At 39.3% G+C, this 17,152-nt stretch overlaps 1 protein-coding gene across 4 annotated transcripts in view; it reads right to left on the bottom strand.

The window, feature by feature from the left end:
• Positions 1–241: 241 nt before the first annotated feature.
• Positions 242–17,152, bottom strand: part of ZYG11A (zyg-11 family member A, cell cycle regulator) — a 36,510-nt gene continuing 19,599 nt past the window's right edge. For 2 of the 4 annotated variants that reach the window (XM_037499719.2, XM_037499718.2), the window contains 9 exons: positions 14,000–14,064; positions 12,779–12,878; positions 12,645–12,695; positions 9,826–9,987; positions 9,635–9,679; positions 8,474–8,668; positions 5,430–5,491; positions 4,952–5,052; positions 242–1,109 (listed from right to left, as the gene is read on the bottom strand). In XM_037499719.2, coding sequence (XP_037355616.1) covers positions 946–1,109; positions 4,952–5,052; positions 5,430–5,491; positions 8,474–8,668; positions 9,635–9,679; positions 9,826–9,987; positions 12,645–12,695; positions 12,779–12,878; positions 14,000–14,064 — 945 coding nt within the window. In that variant the 3' untranslated portion in view covers positions 242–945. The remainder of the gene's footprint in view (positions 1,110–4,951; positions 5,053–5,429; positions 5,492–8,473; positions 8,669–9,634; positions 9,680–9,825; positions 9,988–12,644; positions 12,696–12,778; positions 12,879–13,999; positions 14,065–17,152) is intronic. The other 2 variants (XM_037499716.2, XM_037499717.2) reach the window with 2 other exon arrangements.

Raw genomic sequence — 17,152 nt, 5'->3', positions numbered from 1 at the left:
AAAAGGCCAAAGGCAGGCTATATCCAAAATTGTAAAAAATGTTTTTCTCTTCCTTCCACCCCACAAGTAGAAAGCACTTTAGGGCCTCCCCGGTGGCGCAGCGGTTGAGCGCTGGGTTGCGAAGCTGCCCGCAGCCTCTGCAGCGCCAGTTCGATCCCCAGCTGCTCCCCGGCCACCGGAGGAGGGTCCCACATGGCGCGCAGACCTCTCCTGCCGCCCGCTGCTCCCCTTAGCAGTGTACTTCGGTCCTTCTTCCTGCTCTGCTCCCCGCTCTGGCTCTGGTGAATTATCTCACCCTCCCGCGCTTCTGACTGTACCCAGTGCTTGTAAAAATAAATAAATAAATAAATCTTTAAAAAAAAAAAAAAAAAAGTAGAAAGCACTTTAATATCAAAACAAACATTTTTTTATTCTTTTTCCTCCTTTCTAACAGAGGTTCAACCTTCCAAACAATACATTTATGAGCATATACTTTCCAGAACTTTTTTCATGTACTTCTTTTTCCAGTGGCTTCACATAACCAGGAATAACTGGAAAAATTCTTTCAAGCATGAAATTTAACAAATATCAAGGTCTTCCTGGCAAGGGGTGGGGAGGTCGTTTGTTTACCCTTCCTCTGACAAACTCTGAGAGTTAAGAAATTATCCAGAACTAGAAAATAGTAATGGTGTAGTTGTTCGAACGTGAACTCCCAGAGCCCACAGAGTCCAGGGTTTGGTTTTTTCAAAAGTGCTAAAGGTATGTTCCCCAAATGATTACAATTTTTCTTGGAATTATATAAATCCAATATTTTGTTAACTTATAGAAAATTAACAACGAAAGACCAATGAGGCAGCCAACTCAAACACCACAAACCAGTGTCAACATTCAATTGTTGATAGGGGAGAATACCTGACACTGAGGAACAGAGAATACTTCTGAAACCTCCTAAGTAAAGAAGGGCATTCAACATAGATGGGATCTCTGATAATTCATAAAATACATTTTGAAATCATCTAGAATGGAGGTTGCAAGCTGCTGTGCTTGGGGGTGTGCCTCACTGTGCTCCTGGATGTCACACAACAGCTGCAATCCTCCTTCTTCGACTAACATTTTGCAGTATTTGTTGGCTGAAAGAAAATCAAGCAAAGAAAAGTGATGGACAAATCAGACTTTTATCTATTCCCAACTCACCACATTCATCTTTTTGAAGAAAGGATACAAAGGCTTAAGAGCCCTTTGACACATGAATTAAGTAGATAAAATCATTTCAAAAGAAATATGTCAAAACTTAAATAATGCTTAGCACGTGTAGTGAAATAATAATCATTTTAGTATGTTTACTACCAAACAACTCCATACTTCAAATATTTCTAATGCTAGTTAAAAAGATAATTTCTTTGATTAAAAAATAGTACACATTTCAGTTTCAAGCAGTATCTTTGAGATGGATAACTTACAAACACTGGATGCTAGATAAAATATAATGGAAAAAGCATTTTGAGTGCATAAAATATACGAAGTAGAGGAAATATCCAGAGCTAGAAACAAAGGGCGAAAGCACCTACAAGCATGTAATCTGCAGCATTCTGGGACAGTCAGGGACTGTCAATTTCAGTAATCTATGAAGGTAGATTTTAACTTAGGTAGCTAGAAGTAAAAAAATCAGTACATCAAAGCTGGTGCCTCAAAGGGCTAGACAAAAGAAGGCATAAGACAACAAAACCTTTTAATTTTGGCGTGGGCTCTACATATGTATATGAGTGGGAGGAGGATTAGTCTTTCCTGAGAATTCATAACTACAGTCTTAAGTGGGTATATGGTTTGAATTTATACTATACAAATGTTCTGGAAATCTTTCAGTTGAAAAATTACGACAAAAATTAGTACCAAAAAAATTAGTGTGATCTTCATGCTCTTCATGCTCATTATTCTTCAAAATAAGCCAGAAAGAAAAAGAAAAATACTGGATGGTCTCACTCATAGCAGGAATCTAGAAAACTTAAATAAGGGACCAGGAAAATGAATAACTATAAGAAAGTGAAAATCAAAATCAACAAACAACTATGAACCAGAGACACTCTATGGGGGGTGGAGGGTGGGGTCAAAATAAGGGGGTTGTAATTGTATGGGGAATATAAAAATAAAATTTAAATTAAAAAAAAAAATCAGTGTGATCTTATACCTCTGAATCATAGGCAGTGTTATAAAACAGTGCTACCTTAATTAAAAAAAAAAAAGTCCAATCCCTGGGAAACTTCTAGAGCAACTGACAGTAGCAAATACAAACTGCTACAGGGATAAAGGGACATGCCCACAATTTAGTCTAAAACATATCTTCTTAATCCAAGAGCCAATTAGACTCAAAGATAGCCATAATAATCCAAAAACACATTGAGGTAATTACCAAGACTGTAGCACAAAGACACAAAAACACAAACTATTTAAAAAAAAAAAAAATTGAGGACAGGATGAGAGATACTTTCACAACAAAAGAATAGAGGGGAAGGATAGTATTTTAAAAGAAAAAGGTTGAGGGCCTCCCGGTGGCGCAGCGGTTGAGCGCTGGGTTGCGAGGCTGCCCGCAGCCTCTGCAGCGCCGGTTCGATCCCCGGCTGCTCCCCGGCCACCGGAGGAGGGTCCCACATGGGGCACAGACCTCTCCTGCCGCCCGCTGCTCCCCTCAGCAGTGTACTTCAGTCCTTCTGCCTGCTCTGCTCCCCGCTCTGGCTCTGGTGAATTCTCTCACCCTCCCGCGCTTCTGACTGTACCCAGTGCATGTATAAAAAAACAAACAAACAAATAAATAAATAAAAAACATGCCTCTATAAAAAAAAAATTTAAAAAAAAAAAGACTTTAAAAAAAAGAAAAACGTTGAGAATTTCCATCAATTTGGGAAAGTGTAACTACGACCTGAAATTCATAGGCCAAGTAACAAAATTGACTTGTGAATACAGTAAACAAACTCAGGACAATAAACAGGAATATTTGCAACACACATTACAAAGATCTTATACATTAGTTCCTATAAATTACAAAGAAAAAGACCAACAAGCAGTAAACAAAAAGTAAAAAAAGGATAAGACAGTTCATGGAATAGGAAATGACAAATAAAAGATAGTTCACTTAAATGTTATTAAGTGAGACTATCCCTTTCACCTCAGATTGGCAAAAAGTTCAATTGTTTTTGCAAGAATGTTAAGTAAACTGGCAAGCTCTCCATACATGCTGATGGGGTTGCAAACTGGTAACCAACTCTGGAGGACAATTTAGCAATACCTATCATTCATTACAAATGTTCATTAATTTTTTGCATCAACAATTCTAAATATTCTGAGATTCAGTCAATTCTCACAAAACGATGAATCTTATTTAACAAACTCTATACTGTGCTGTATACAAATGCCTGTACTGTTAGCCAAGCAATGTTCTATATGTTTACAAATATTAACTCACTTAATTCCCTTGACTACCCTATAAAGTTTTTATCCTTATTTTATAGATGAGGAAACAGGAACAGAGAAGTTAAATAACTTGCTCAAGTTCCCAATTAGTAAAGGACAGAAACTGGGACTACAGTTCAGTTCTGGCATCACCTGTACTCTATCACCATGTGCATCTTTCCCTTTCCATTTTCACTGTATTTCATACACATATTCAGAAACATCATCATGACCCACACACGTTCCCGTTGTTATAGTTACTGCTGGTGTAACTGGAGTCTGTTTCAGAGCCATTCTGACCTATTGATCTACCCATGTCTATTCATATGCTGGCACTATTCCCGGTACTTTTATATAATTTTAAGAGAAGTATTAGGTCATGCTCTTCAAAAAAAATTTCCTTGGTTAGTCTTTTCCTGTTTATACTGCCTGATTAATTTTAGAATACTTTTCAGATCCTGCATCTCATATTCATTCGAATTGAATTATATCTGTAAACTGGAAAGAACTGAACTGACATCTGAATCCTACTAAATCTTTCCATCTAGGATTACAGACTGTCTCAATTATTTCAGGCTTTAAAATGATTTCTCAGAGTTTTTGCACATAGGCCCCATAAATCTATATTTAAACAGCCAAAGCTTTAATTCTAAAAGCTACCTCTTGGTTTTAGTATAGTTGATCCCTTCAAGAACCTGGAGGGCAGGAGTGTTTAGGGCCACCAAACCCTGGGGAGGTTGAAAATCTGCATATAACTTTTGACTCCCCAAAAATTGAACTACAGATGTCCCTTGGTATCTGGGAGGGATTAGCCCCCACCAAAATCCATGGATGCTTCAAGTCCCTTATAGGCAGTCAGCCCTCTTCTCTGCAGGTTCCATATCCAGTTTACTGAATCTATGAAAGCAGAACCACGGATAGAAAAAACTCCACTTCTAAGTGGAGCCCCACAGTTCAAACCCACGTTGTTCAAGGGTTAACTATATAAAATCATGGCCTGTATGTCTTACAACTCTTAACTCCCAGCCCACCCCTCAGCATCCTAGGAACCATTACAAAGAGGCAGATCTATGTATTACCATAGTAAGAATATTAGTGATAAACTATTGAGTGAAAAGAGCAAGCTCTATCAGTATGCACAGAATGAGCCTATTTTTTAAAAATTACATATGATATATACTAACCCTTTGCACTCCGCTGTCCCCTCTCAGGGGACATTGGTAGCCAATGTCCAGAATGGTTCGGAGTGCAAAGGGCTAATAATATGTACACAGAAAAGTACCTGGAGGATAGTTCTAGTTATCAAATTGTTATCAGTGGAGAATAGGAACAAACTTTCACTTTCTACATAGTTTAATATCCACTTCCAAATATTGTAATTTTGTAATACTTTTTAAAGCTAATAAAATGCTTTTCAGTTTTTTTTTTAAGAATTAAATTCAAGACACAGTACAAATTTTTTTAAAAATTCACCTTGAACTTAATATACAGAAAAATTGCTGAAAAACTATTATCTTTGAATACATACGGTTTTTACTGCAGACATGATATAGAGCCCATAGTGCCCACAGCTGAGCCTCTGGTTGAGAGAAGTTGCTAAGAAGTGGGAAAAAGGATGCCTTGAAGGATCTGGAAAAGTACAAAGATGTGCATTCAGAACCCGGGCTAACGTCAAGGACATGATCATTTTCAACATTTCCCCTTAGGGGCAACTGTTCACAGACATAGATTATTATTGACCATATAATGGAAGCAAATATTTAAGAAACTATACTGTTAGACAGTCTGGACATTCAATGTTTCAGTTCGTCCTCAATCTTGCACACTGTCACCCCCATTTTACAGATGAGGAAAGCTGAGTCTCAGAGATATTCTGGAAATGACTTCCCTAGAATTCTCAAAAAACAGGATTTGAACACATGGCTATTTGACTTACACAGTGGCCCTGAGTAGTGAGAAGATTAAGAATAAGCTTTAAAAAAAGTACAACGCCATCATGAAGTTACCTGTAGGTCACCAATGCGGTCATTTTACAACTTGAACTTGGCCAGTTCTGGATAGTTGCATACTATACAAAAAGAGAGACCAGGGTTTTAGTACTGTAGTCCATACAGACTATTTTATGTCATTTCCAATTATGTATATATGTGAAAAAACCTACAATTTCAAAATATGGGAATGATTTCTCGAATTTAGGTATGCCTATTTGCCAAAGTACCAATCAGATAGCCATTACATATAAAGACTAAAAAACAGGGCCTCCCTGGGGGCGCAAGGGGTTAAGATGCAACCTATGAAGCTTTCCGTAGCCACTGCAAGCAGGAGTTTGAACCCTGGCAGGGAGCTACCCACATGGCGCAGCGGACCTCTCCTGACTCACCCACTGCTCCCCTCAGCAGTATATTTCAGTCAATCTGCCTGTTCTGCTCCCCACTCTGTCTCTGGTGAATCTTCTCAATCCCCACACCTCTGGCCTATACCCCAGTTCTTGTATGCATAAACAAACAAATCTTCAAAAATAAATAAATGAATAAATGCATGAATGCTGGGGACCTCCCTGGTGGCTCAGAGGTGAAAGTCTCAGCGTTATCAAGCTATCACCAGCCACTGAGGCATGAGTTCGATTCCTGGCAGGGAGCCAATCCACATGACACAGCAGACCTCTCCTTTCTCGCCCACTGCTCCCCTCAGCAGTGTATTTCAGTGTATCTTCCTGTTCTGTTTCCCACTCTGTCTCTGGTGAATCCACTCACCCTCCCGCGCATCTGGCCTGTACCCCGGCTCTTGTATAAAAAAATATATCTTTAAAAAAAAAAAAAAAAAGCTAAATGCTGAGAATGCAGGGACTGCAATGTCCCAGCTCTCTTCCTAGTGCGCTTTCAGGTTGTTAGCAGCAATCAAGAGAATAGAGGATTCTTCTTCAGGTAAGTTTCAACCAGTTAAGGACAAAAGACCGAAAGACGCTAAGGCACAACTAATCCATATGACTCTATAGTAAAAGCCCACATTTCAGGTGACTAATCCCACCCATTTGTACTTAACTTGCAAATAGTCTGACTCTTAAAATCTGAGGGTCACCATACACTCTTAAGAAAATCTACAACAAAAAAATTGTAAAAATGGGAGAAAAGCAACTTGCAGGAAACAAGTATCTTAGAGGAACAGGGAATGTTGAAATAAAACAAAAGTTGCAAGGGGCTTCCCTGGTGGCCTAATGGTCAAATCTCAACCTAATGAGTTCCATCCCCGACCAGGGAGCTAACTCATGCATGGTGCAGCAGAGCTCTCCAATCTCCTGAAATACCCTTAGCAGTGTATTTCAATAAATCCACCTGTTCTGCTCCCCACTCTTTCTCTGGTGAATCCTCTCACCCCCTGCATCTCTGGCCTATACTCCAGTTCTTCTAATAAAAATAACTATCTTTTAAAAAGTTACAAACTATCATTAATACCTAAAAAGAATTAATAGGTATGTATGTAGCAGCCCTAAAAAAGAATTAGATTTTACATAAAAAAAGAGCACTCAGAGAACAAGAAAAGAGTTTTTGGAAATTAAAAATAGCAGAAATGCAAATCCCAATGGGAGTGGAAGTTGAAAAAGATAGGCATTTTTTTAATGTGTTTTCTTATACCGTTCATTTTTGTACAGTAATTGGTCTCTCCCCTCAGGTAGTCCCCAAAGTCCTCCCACCACCATATCACCAGTGAACCTTGGTTCTTTCCCTGTTTTGACCCCTCTTGCTGTGTGCCTCAGATCTATGGTCAGTTTGCAAATTTGTCTTTTTGAAAAAGATATTTTAAAAATAGGTAAGGATATAGGCCTCCCTGGTGGTGCAAGAGATTAAGTCTTAGCATTATGAAGCTATCGGCAGCCACTGCAGCACAAGTCGATCCCAGGCCAGGGAGCTGACCCACATGGCACAGCAGACCTCTCCTGTCTCGCCCACTGCTCCCCTCAGCAGTGTATTTCAGTAGATCTGCCTGCTCTGCTCCCCACTCTGCCTCTGGTGAATCCTCTCACCTTATAAGAAAATGAAGAAGAAAATGAGCTTCTAGGGCAATTAAGTAGCCAATAAAATAGAAGTCAACAAACCTTTATCAAGGCATATCACAGAGATTTGCAAACACTGAGGGCAAAGAGCTTCAAGTCTCAAAAAATACAGAGTACAAACTTTTCAGTGATACAAAGATATAAAAGACAATAGAATGATGATTTTAGAATTCTGACAGACAGTATAACATATATACCAAAAAAGCAGGGAAAAGAAGTCTCTGAGAAGCTGAAGTAGACAGAATGTATCCGAATGTACTGAAAGATTTATACTTAGAAATATAAGGAAGGGTATGTGCATGAGGACATGAGGAAAAGAGCTTTCATCTTCCAGAGTGGGAAAAAGACTCAATAGACAATGTACAAACTGCAAAGTCAAGTAGTAGTAGTAACATGATGTTCAGAGATATGCAGGTAAATACCAAAAGAAATGGCTTCAGAAAGAGCTGACAGTAGGAAAGGAAATTCGAACAAGCCATCTATAACAACTATTTGCATGTATAATTTTTATAAAAAAAAAACATCAGAAGGAATGCAACAAAATGTTAATAGAAGCTCTCTTTGGGTAGTAGGGTATGAACGATAGTGTTTTCTTTATATTTTTCTGTGTGTTTCCCTTTTTCTTCAATGAACACATATTTCTAAAACCTTTATGACCTAGAAAAATACATTTTCTGGGACTCCCAAGTGGCGCAGGAGTTAAGTCTCAGCACTGTCAAGCTATTGCCAGTCACTGCCTCATGAGTTCAATTCCCAGCCAGGGAGCTAACCCACATGGTGCAGCAGACCTCTCCTGTCTCGCTCACTGCTCCCCTCAGCAGTGTATTTCAGTAAATCCACCTGTTCTGCTCCCCACTCGGTCACTGGTGAATCCTCTCACCCTCTGCACCTCTGGCCTACATCTTAGTTCTTTATGTATAAATAAGTAAACTCTAAAAAAATACATTTTCTGTAAGAAGTCATTACTCTGGGTTCTGTAACAAAGAAAGATTCATGTACCAGATCCTGGAGAAGGGCACTCCTCTGCAGGTCACGGGATAGCCAGGGCTGCCTGTCTGATGTCAGGTGGGCTATGATGCCTGCAGCAAAATAGCTGACTTCTATTTCTTTGCTATGGAGCAAACTGCTGATATGCGTGACCACACTGTCAGTCATCAGAGTGGAAGAGAGTTCTCTCACCTCAGCTATGTTGTTCTACAGGGCAGAGAGGGCAAAAAGTATCAGGGATAGCAAGGGAGGGAAAAATCAGGAACTGGCTCTTTTTCCTCTCCACTGCTCAGCTCAGATATACACAGAACACTTAGTCCCACCCTCCTCCACTTCCTCCATTTAGCCTAACACCATAATCTTAACCCCCTTGATAATCAGCAATAGATGACTGACACATAGTGGTATTCACTTTATAGGGATGTGAAGATTAAAAGAGTTAATAGGCGTACATTACTTACAAAAGTGCCTGGCATATAGTAGGTGCTATGTGTTAGTTTTCTTATTTTTAAAATTCATTACATTTAGGCAGCACTCTGTCTGCCCATCTGTTGACTATGCAGGTGCTTCTTTTCACCAACTCCCTCCCTCTGCAGGGTAGCAGCCTTCCTGCCTGCCCGTGACCTATGCCATGCCGGGACTTCTCCTCACTGACCTCCCTCAGCGGAGGCAGCTCTCCTCAAGGGTGCCCGCCTGCAACCATGCAGGCCTCTCTTAGAAAATTTGTCCCTGGGGCCTCCCTGGTGGCGCAGCGGTAGAGCGCTGGGTTGCAAAGCTGCCGGCAGCCTCTGCAGCGCCGGTTCGATCCCCGGCTGCTCCCTGACCGCAGGGCGAGGGTCCCACATGGCGCACAGACCTCTCCTGCGGCCCGCTGCTCCCCTCAGCAGTGTACTTCATCACTCTGCCTGTTCTACTCTCCGCTCTGGCTCTGGTGAATTCTCTCACCCTCCTGCGCTTCTGACTATACCCAGTGCTTGTATAAATAAATAAATAAATAAATCTTTTAAAAAAAAAAAAAGAAAGAAAGAAAATTTGTCCCTTTCGGGGCAGCTCTTCCTGCCCGCTTGTGTCTATGCAAGTGTCTTTTACTGTTCTATCCCTTTTCTAATAAACCTGCTCTTTAAATATAAAAAATAAAACCAATTACATTTAACTCAAAATAATAGACCTTACCAAAAGACCAAGTACTTTGCTTTGGATTGCTGATTCTGAAAAAGTCTGTCAAAAGAAAATACAGGTTACCTTAACATGAAGAAAATTACATTGTAATGTAGAAGAAATTACACGTAATTAAGAATTACACGTAATGAAGAAATTACACGTAATGAAGAAAATTACACGTAATCTCAATCTTGTATTCCCACCTCCAAAACCTGAATGAAGACTGGCAATCCTTGATTTTCAATAAAGTGCTTGCAGGCAGTTGGAGACTCATCTGTAAGATTCCAAAGGGCTTTCAAAGTAAACAAGAAAGTGACATCATCTAAATTCTCTGTAGTCTTCTGTTTTACTATAGCTAGAAGTTCCTAGAAACCAAAGAGACAGGGAGAGTTAGATGCCCCAGTAACACACATTCCACTTTAAAGATAGCAATAATAAGAAAAGCTTTAGAGTCAAACCTGGGTTCTGAACTCAAATTCTACCTCTCAATAGCTTTGTGATCCCATTTTCTCCCTATAAAATGAGTTATACCTATTTCCGAGGGTTTTTACTGAGGATATAATGAATAAAACTAAACTTTAACAAGCATGTAGTCTTGTGGTGGTGCTTGTTAATAAACCTCATAATGAAGACCACAGCAGCTATTCTATTATTCATTTATTGAGAATGTTTTATCAACACCTCCTGAAAGCCAGGCATTCATTCGGGTAAGAGACCCAGATTTTTTAAATACTTGGTCTTTCTTGACTAAGTAAAATAATTTTAAGTGTTGGTAAATGCTCTGAAGGAAACACATAAAAGCCTAAGAGTTTACTTTAGAAAAGATTGGAGAGGGAAGCCTCCACACAAAGGTAATATGTAAACTAAGACCAGAAGAAAAAGATAACCCAGTTAATCAAAAAGTAAGAGAGGGAAAAACATGTCTAGACTACGGAGCAGTTCTGTAATTAAAACCGTATGTTCTAACAGCTTGAAGAAATCATTGGCTTGCTCTAATAGAGATTCCAACATACCATTTCAGATCAGAATAGTTTTGGAAACAAGCTAACCTCATACTTGTACTTTCTTTCAAAAATATTAGACTGTCATGTAAGAGGAAAAAGACAGCAAATGAACAGACACACAAAATATAATGGCACTAAACAAGAAAGAATGTGTTCTGAGGAGGAATGAGATCACCTCAAATATTTTACCCAGTCAGGAGAGAATGTATCGAGAGAGTGAAATCACAAAAATAAAGCTGTGAGAGCAAAGAAAACACTTTAAGAGCAGCAGAAACTAGTAGCAATCATCTAAGATGGTCAATGGGGTGAATGGCAACAGGCAAGGGAAGTAGCAGGGGAAGTAAGCATGATCCTGTTAGGAACAAAGACTTTGGCGAGGTCCATGGCTAGATGCTTTACATATTTTTTTTTTAAAGATCTATTTTACTTATTTATACATACAAGAGCTGGGTGGTGCAGGCAGAAGTGCAGGGGGTGAGAGGATTCACCAGAAACAGAGTGGGGAGCAGAACAGGTGGACTGACTGAAATACACTGCTGAGAGGAGCAGCGGGCGAGACAGGAGAGGGCTGCGGCTCCATGTGGGTAGCTCCCTGGCCGGGGATCGAACTCATGCTGCAGTGGCTGCTTATAGCTCCACAGTGCTGAGAATTAATCTCTTGCGCCACCAGGGAGGCCCTTTACATATTTCTTAATGATACTCAAAATAAGTGAAATATTACTCCTCTAACAGAGGCCTATTTTTCATATGATGCCAGTTTTACAGATGAGGACTGTGAGGCACAGCAGAAGAAAATTATCTAAGGTCATATGGCCAATAAGTGGCTGAGCCTGGCTTGTCTCCATCTAAAGCTTAAACATTTGGGGGCCTCTCTGGTGGCGCAAGGGGTAAGTCCCAGATCTATGAAGCTATCAGGCTAAGGAGCTGACTCATGTGGTGCAGCAGATCTCTCCTGTCTCGCCTGCTGCTTCCCTCAGCCGTGTATTTCAGTCATCTGCCTGTTCTGTTTCCCACTCTATCTCTGGTGAATCCTCTCAACTCCCTCAGCACCCCCAGACCTCTGGCTTGTAACCCAGTTCCTGTATGCATAAATAATCTTAAAAAAAAAATAAAGCCTAAACTTTTGGTACTACCATCTAAAACTGTTTCTCTGAGAAATATAATGTTATTCTTCTTCCCTTCATGTTAGTTTCAGTACTTGCTCTACATTTAAAAAAAAAAAAATCAAACATTTATACACTGAAAGAAAAAAAAAATTAAGATTGAAAAAATATTCCATGGAGATGGGAAAGAAATACTTTCAATAGCATGCAATCAATCCTAAGGTATAAAGGAAAAGGGTACATTCAATCGCAAAAATTAAAAAAAAAAAAAAATCACTCATGGCAGAAAATGCCATTAATAGAGTAAAAAAATTAGCTGGGGGAAAATATGCGCATCTCATACTGCCAAAGTTTCATTTCCTTAATGAAGTCCTATAAATTAGGGGGAAAAAGACAAAAAATATACAAAGGCCATAAAAAGATAGCTCATGGCAAATATAAATGATTCTTTAAAGAAAAAAAGATGGTTCATGTCTCATCTCAAAATAAGAGAATTCTAAAATAAAGCAATGATGCACATTTTTTTAGTGGAGCAATGTTAGTACAGCCATAATGTAAATTTTGATTACTGGCCTATTAAAAATTGTGACATAAATTTGTTGGGGCTTGGAGAGAAGGTAAATTTGTACAGACTTATGTAGGTGAGTAAAGTGTTTATTTACCATAGCATCAGAACCACCAGGTAACATCTAAACTGGTAAATCAAGGCATTGCAGTTATTGGCATTTTAATTAGAAATGTGTAGGTATATATCAGAAGAAATAGCAATAAGAATAGAGAGGAATTTCAATTGGGGAGCAGGACTACAGATTTTTCCTTTTACAGGCCTTTTCTAAAATGATTTTAATGCTTTTTTCAAACAATGTTCATAAATTTCTTTGATTTAAAAAAGGTTATTTAAAAGCAACAACTTACCTTGACTGCCATGAAAAGGTCTTTAAGTTGTGCAGTTTGTGCAGGTGAGAGCTATAAGCAAACAAAAAGTCAGAATTGAGATACTAGCGCTCCATCAGACAAGGGAGAACAGTCTTGTTTTAGCAGTCACATACCTGCAAAGCCAGAATAGAGATGATGCTCACTGCCATTGTTTGCATCTTGGGGTTTTCATGTTTACAGAGCCACCTCATGACAAACTTGGCAGCATCTAACCTGAAAAGCAGTTATTTTTTTTTTTTTTCACAATAAAGTCTGTGAAACTGTACTTGAGGAGAGAAGAAATCACTCAGCCTTGGACTTCTGAAGGTCAATTATGAAAACCCAAAGCATTTGGCAAAAAGAAGTGATCAGAAGAGGAACAGAGAACATGCAGATAAGAATGAGATCAAAATGCATGGGATTCAAAGAAAGATGCAAAGATATAGGAAAGACACTAATTTTTAAAATATTCAGCTTCCACTATAACAGGTCTGAAATTGGAAAGAAGTTCTCTAAGAAAGAGTAGTAAGAATGGTAGACAGTGCTAATATGCCACAGCATTTTATTAAATGGCACAGCTAAAATGCCCTGTAATAAGGGCAGTTGTTATTCAGCTCCTACTAAAGATTGCCTTGCAGAAGTGAAGACTGAATTGACAGATTTTCCAAGTTTGAAAGAGAAGGTGGAAATAACAGAATTTTTTTTAAAATGAGGAGGACCACCTTTATATTGTATTTTTAAAATACATTTTAAGTACACATTTCAATTCAATTTGTGTGGCATAGCCTATATCACTGCAGCCACAAACCAGAGGCTTTGTTGATGTGTCTGGGCTTACTTTTTAAGCTATTGTCAGTAACTATTATAAATGTTTCTGAACTCATGAATCTGGGAGATTACAAAGGACTTAAGAGAAATCCCTCTAGATTCTGGGATGATGATTTGCAAAAAGTACTACCGATGAAATAACAACAAAAAGAATGACTAATATTAGGAAGAGCCTGTACTTAAGTTAGGCATTATCCCATCTATTCCTCAATAGAGTCACTATCTTACAAGTGAGGAAACGTATAAAAATAATGAAAGGACTAGAACTCAAATCCAAGTATGTTTGACTATCTGGAGCCCATGTTCTCACCACCTACCTGCTCTAAAGAGTAATCACACTTTGGGAAACAATATTTGTAAGTAGGGTACTTCCAATAACCTCACTGTGAAAAAGGCACAACAGAGCATTTACCCCAAACACCTTATCCCAGCCTTAATCAGACTCTTGCTAAGCTAATAAACAAAAATAATGCTTAGAGTAACACTGATCAACACTCCATAATCAGATGACCAAGTTTTACACTTGCCTGTCAAATGGAACATCCACAAGAATCCTGGAATTGGTTAAGGAGAGAAGACAATTCTTCTGTAACTTTTAAGAAATAAAGAAAAATATTTTTGAGCAAATGTATACTTTATATTAAACAAAGGTTCTTCAAAGCAGTTGAAGGTGCTACCAATGAGTTTAGATGAGCAATAATTTATACTATACCTGCCCCTCTCCAAGTTCATTTCATCTAATAAACTGTCACATTCACCTTTGCCTAAAGAAGTCTCTTCTTTTTTGGGGGGGGGGGAGGGCAAAAAAGGGTCTCTTCCCCCTAAACTCCAGAAGGATCCAGAGTGGCCTGTCAGCCCAAATCAATACCTGAATCCTGGCCCATCTCCTGAATTACTAGATCTCATAACTAACTGATAGTGTTTCTACTTTTCTCCCTAAGATTTTTGGGGTCTGAAAGAATGCCTCCTGAGAAAGGTATTGGAATAGAAAAATATAGCTTCTCTTTGGAAGGCAATGTGTAGCCAGCATGAAGTAAGTGTAAGAGGCAGGGGCAGTAACAGACAAGTGAAAAGGTCTGAGTGAAACAATAAGGCCCTGGTAGGGATTATGGCAAACTAGAGAATTCATGGCCTGTTATAGGGCAATTACTACTGAGTTCAGTGTTGATTGCCATGCAGGAATTAAGGCTAAATTGGGAAGACTCTTCCAACTTTTCAAGAGAAAGAAAATGCAGATTTTTTTTTTAATGAAGAAAGATCATTATTGTGGGCCTCCCCGGTGGCGCAGCGGTTGAGCGCTGGGTTGTGAAGCTGCCCGCAGCCTCTGCAGCGCCGGTTCGATCCCCGGCTGCTCCCCGGCCACCGGAGGAGGGTCCCACATGGCACGCAGACCTCTCCTGCCGCCCGCTGCTCCCCTCAGCAGTGTACTTCGGTCCTTCTGCCTGCTCTGCTCCCTGCTCTGGCTCTGGTGAATTCTCTCACCCTCCCGCGCTTCTGACTGTACCCAGTGCATGTATAAGCAAAACAAACAAACAAACAAACAAATAAATAAAACATGCCTCTATTTAAAAAAAAAAAAAAGAAAGATCATTATTGTGCTATATTTCCAACCTCATTTAATTAAAAAAAAAATCAATTCACAGGAGGTTTGGAGGTAGAGCAATAGTAGAGGGGTTTCAGTGGACTCTGATGGAGGGCTTATGGGTAGTTTGGTGGTGGATGTGGTGCATTAGTATACATTTGAAGGAACCTGTATTCCCAAAACATAGTGTTGTAAATGAACGTTACCTCAAAAAAAAAAATCAATTCTCATTTTAAGTACACATTTCAATTACATAGACAAATGTATAAACCCACATAACTATCACCAGAAACGAAATAAAATGTCTTTCCATTACTCAAAAGAGTCCCATTGTGTCAAAATCAGCCTCAGAAAGCTAGGCATTTATAGAATTTTTTTTTCACATAAATGGAATCATACAGTATCTACTTTTTTGGGGTTTGGATTATTTTACTCAGCATATGCTTTGGAGTTTCACCTATGCTTCATGTATCAGTACATAACGCCTTTTCATTGCCAAATAGTATTTTCTTATATGAATATACAATTTATCTATTTACCTATTGCTGGACATTTGATATGCTATCAATTTTGGGGGACTATAAATAAAAATAGTATGAACATTCCTGTATAAGTCTATATGGATATATGCTTTAGGTTCTCTTTGGTAACTACCTAGGAGTGGAATGACTGGGTAGTACGAAAGGTAGGTCTAACTTTTTTTTTTAAGATTCATTTTATTTATTTATGCATACAAGAATGAGGTGTAGGCCAGAGGTGTGGGGTGTGAAAGGATTCACCAGATATAATGGGGAGCAGAACAGGTGAATCCACTGAAATACACTAGCATGGTGTTTTTTTTTTTAAAGATTTATTTATGCCCATAAGAATTGGGGTACAGGCCAGAGGTGCAGGAAGGTGAAAGGATTCACCAGAGACAGAGTGGGGAACAGAACAGGCAGATTGACTGAAAACCACTGCTGAGGAGAGCAGCGGGCGAGTCAGGAGAGGTCTGCTATGCCATGTGGGTTGCTCCCTGGCCGGCTGGGGATCGAAGTCGTGCCCCAGAGGCTTCCGGATAACTTCATAGTGCTATGTTTAACCCCTTGAGCCACCAGGGAGGCCCCTAGCATGGTAGTTTTAATTTGCATTTCCCTGAGGATTAAAGATCCTGAACATCTTTTCGTGTATTCATCATCTGAATATCTTCTTTGGAGACATTATCTGTTCAATTTTTTTTTTACGAACTTGGTTTATTTGGTGTAGGTTATTGAGTTAAAAGTGGATAGTCTGGATAAAAGCTCTTTGTCATATATATAAAATGAATATTTTCCCCAGTATGTGGTTTACCTTTTTCATTTTTTTTTTTGTTTGTCTTATTTATTTTTATGCAGAAGAACTGGGGTATAGGCCAGAGGTGCAGGGGGGTGAGAGGACTCACCAGAGACAGAGTAGAACAGGTGGATTCACTGAAATACACTGCTAAGGGGAGCAGCAGGTAACAAAGGAGAGGTCTACTGCACCATATGGGTTTGCTCCCTGGCTGGGGATTGAACTCAGGCCCCTTCACTATGGAGGGCCATTGTGGTGGTAGTCCTGAGACTTAACCCCTGGGAACAAGGGAGGCCCCTACCTTTTTTCATTTTTTAATGCTCTTCCTTGTGAGCAGATTTTCATTTTGATGAATTTTAACTTAGTATTTTTTAATTTTATTTTGTGTGCTTTTTTGCATCTTAAGAAACCTTTGCCTAATCTGATGTCCCAAATATTTAAGCCTATTTTTTTTCTAGGAGAGTTAAAGTTTTAGCTTTTGTATTTATATCTATTATTCAATTCAATATAGTTTTCACATATTTAAGTCTTTTTTTTTTTTTTTAATAGAGGCATGTTTTTATTTATTTATTTATTTGTTTGTTTGTTTGTTTATACATGCACTGGGTACAGTCAGAAGCGCGGGAGGGTGAGAGAATTCACCAGAGCCAGAGTGGGGAGCAGAGCAGGCAGAAGGACCGAAGTACACTGCTGAGGGGAGCAGCGGGCAGCAGGAGAGGTCTGCGTGCCATGTGGGACCCTCCTCCGGTGGCTGGGAAGCAGCTGGGGATTGAACCAGTGCCGCAGA

This window comes from Talpa occidentalis, unplaced genomic scaffold, assembly GCF_014898055.3.
Source record: "Talpa occidentalis isolate TD23 unplaced genomic scaffold, MPIMG_talOcc4v2.1 talOcc4.9, whole genome shotgun sequence".
NCBI classification, from domain to species: domain Eukaryota; kingdom Metazoa; phylum Chordata; class Mammalia; order Eulipotyphla; family Talpidae; genus Talpa; species Talpa occidentalis.
This window is presented reverse-complemented; position numbering and strand designations above follow the sequence as displayed.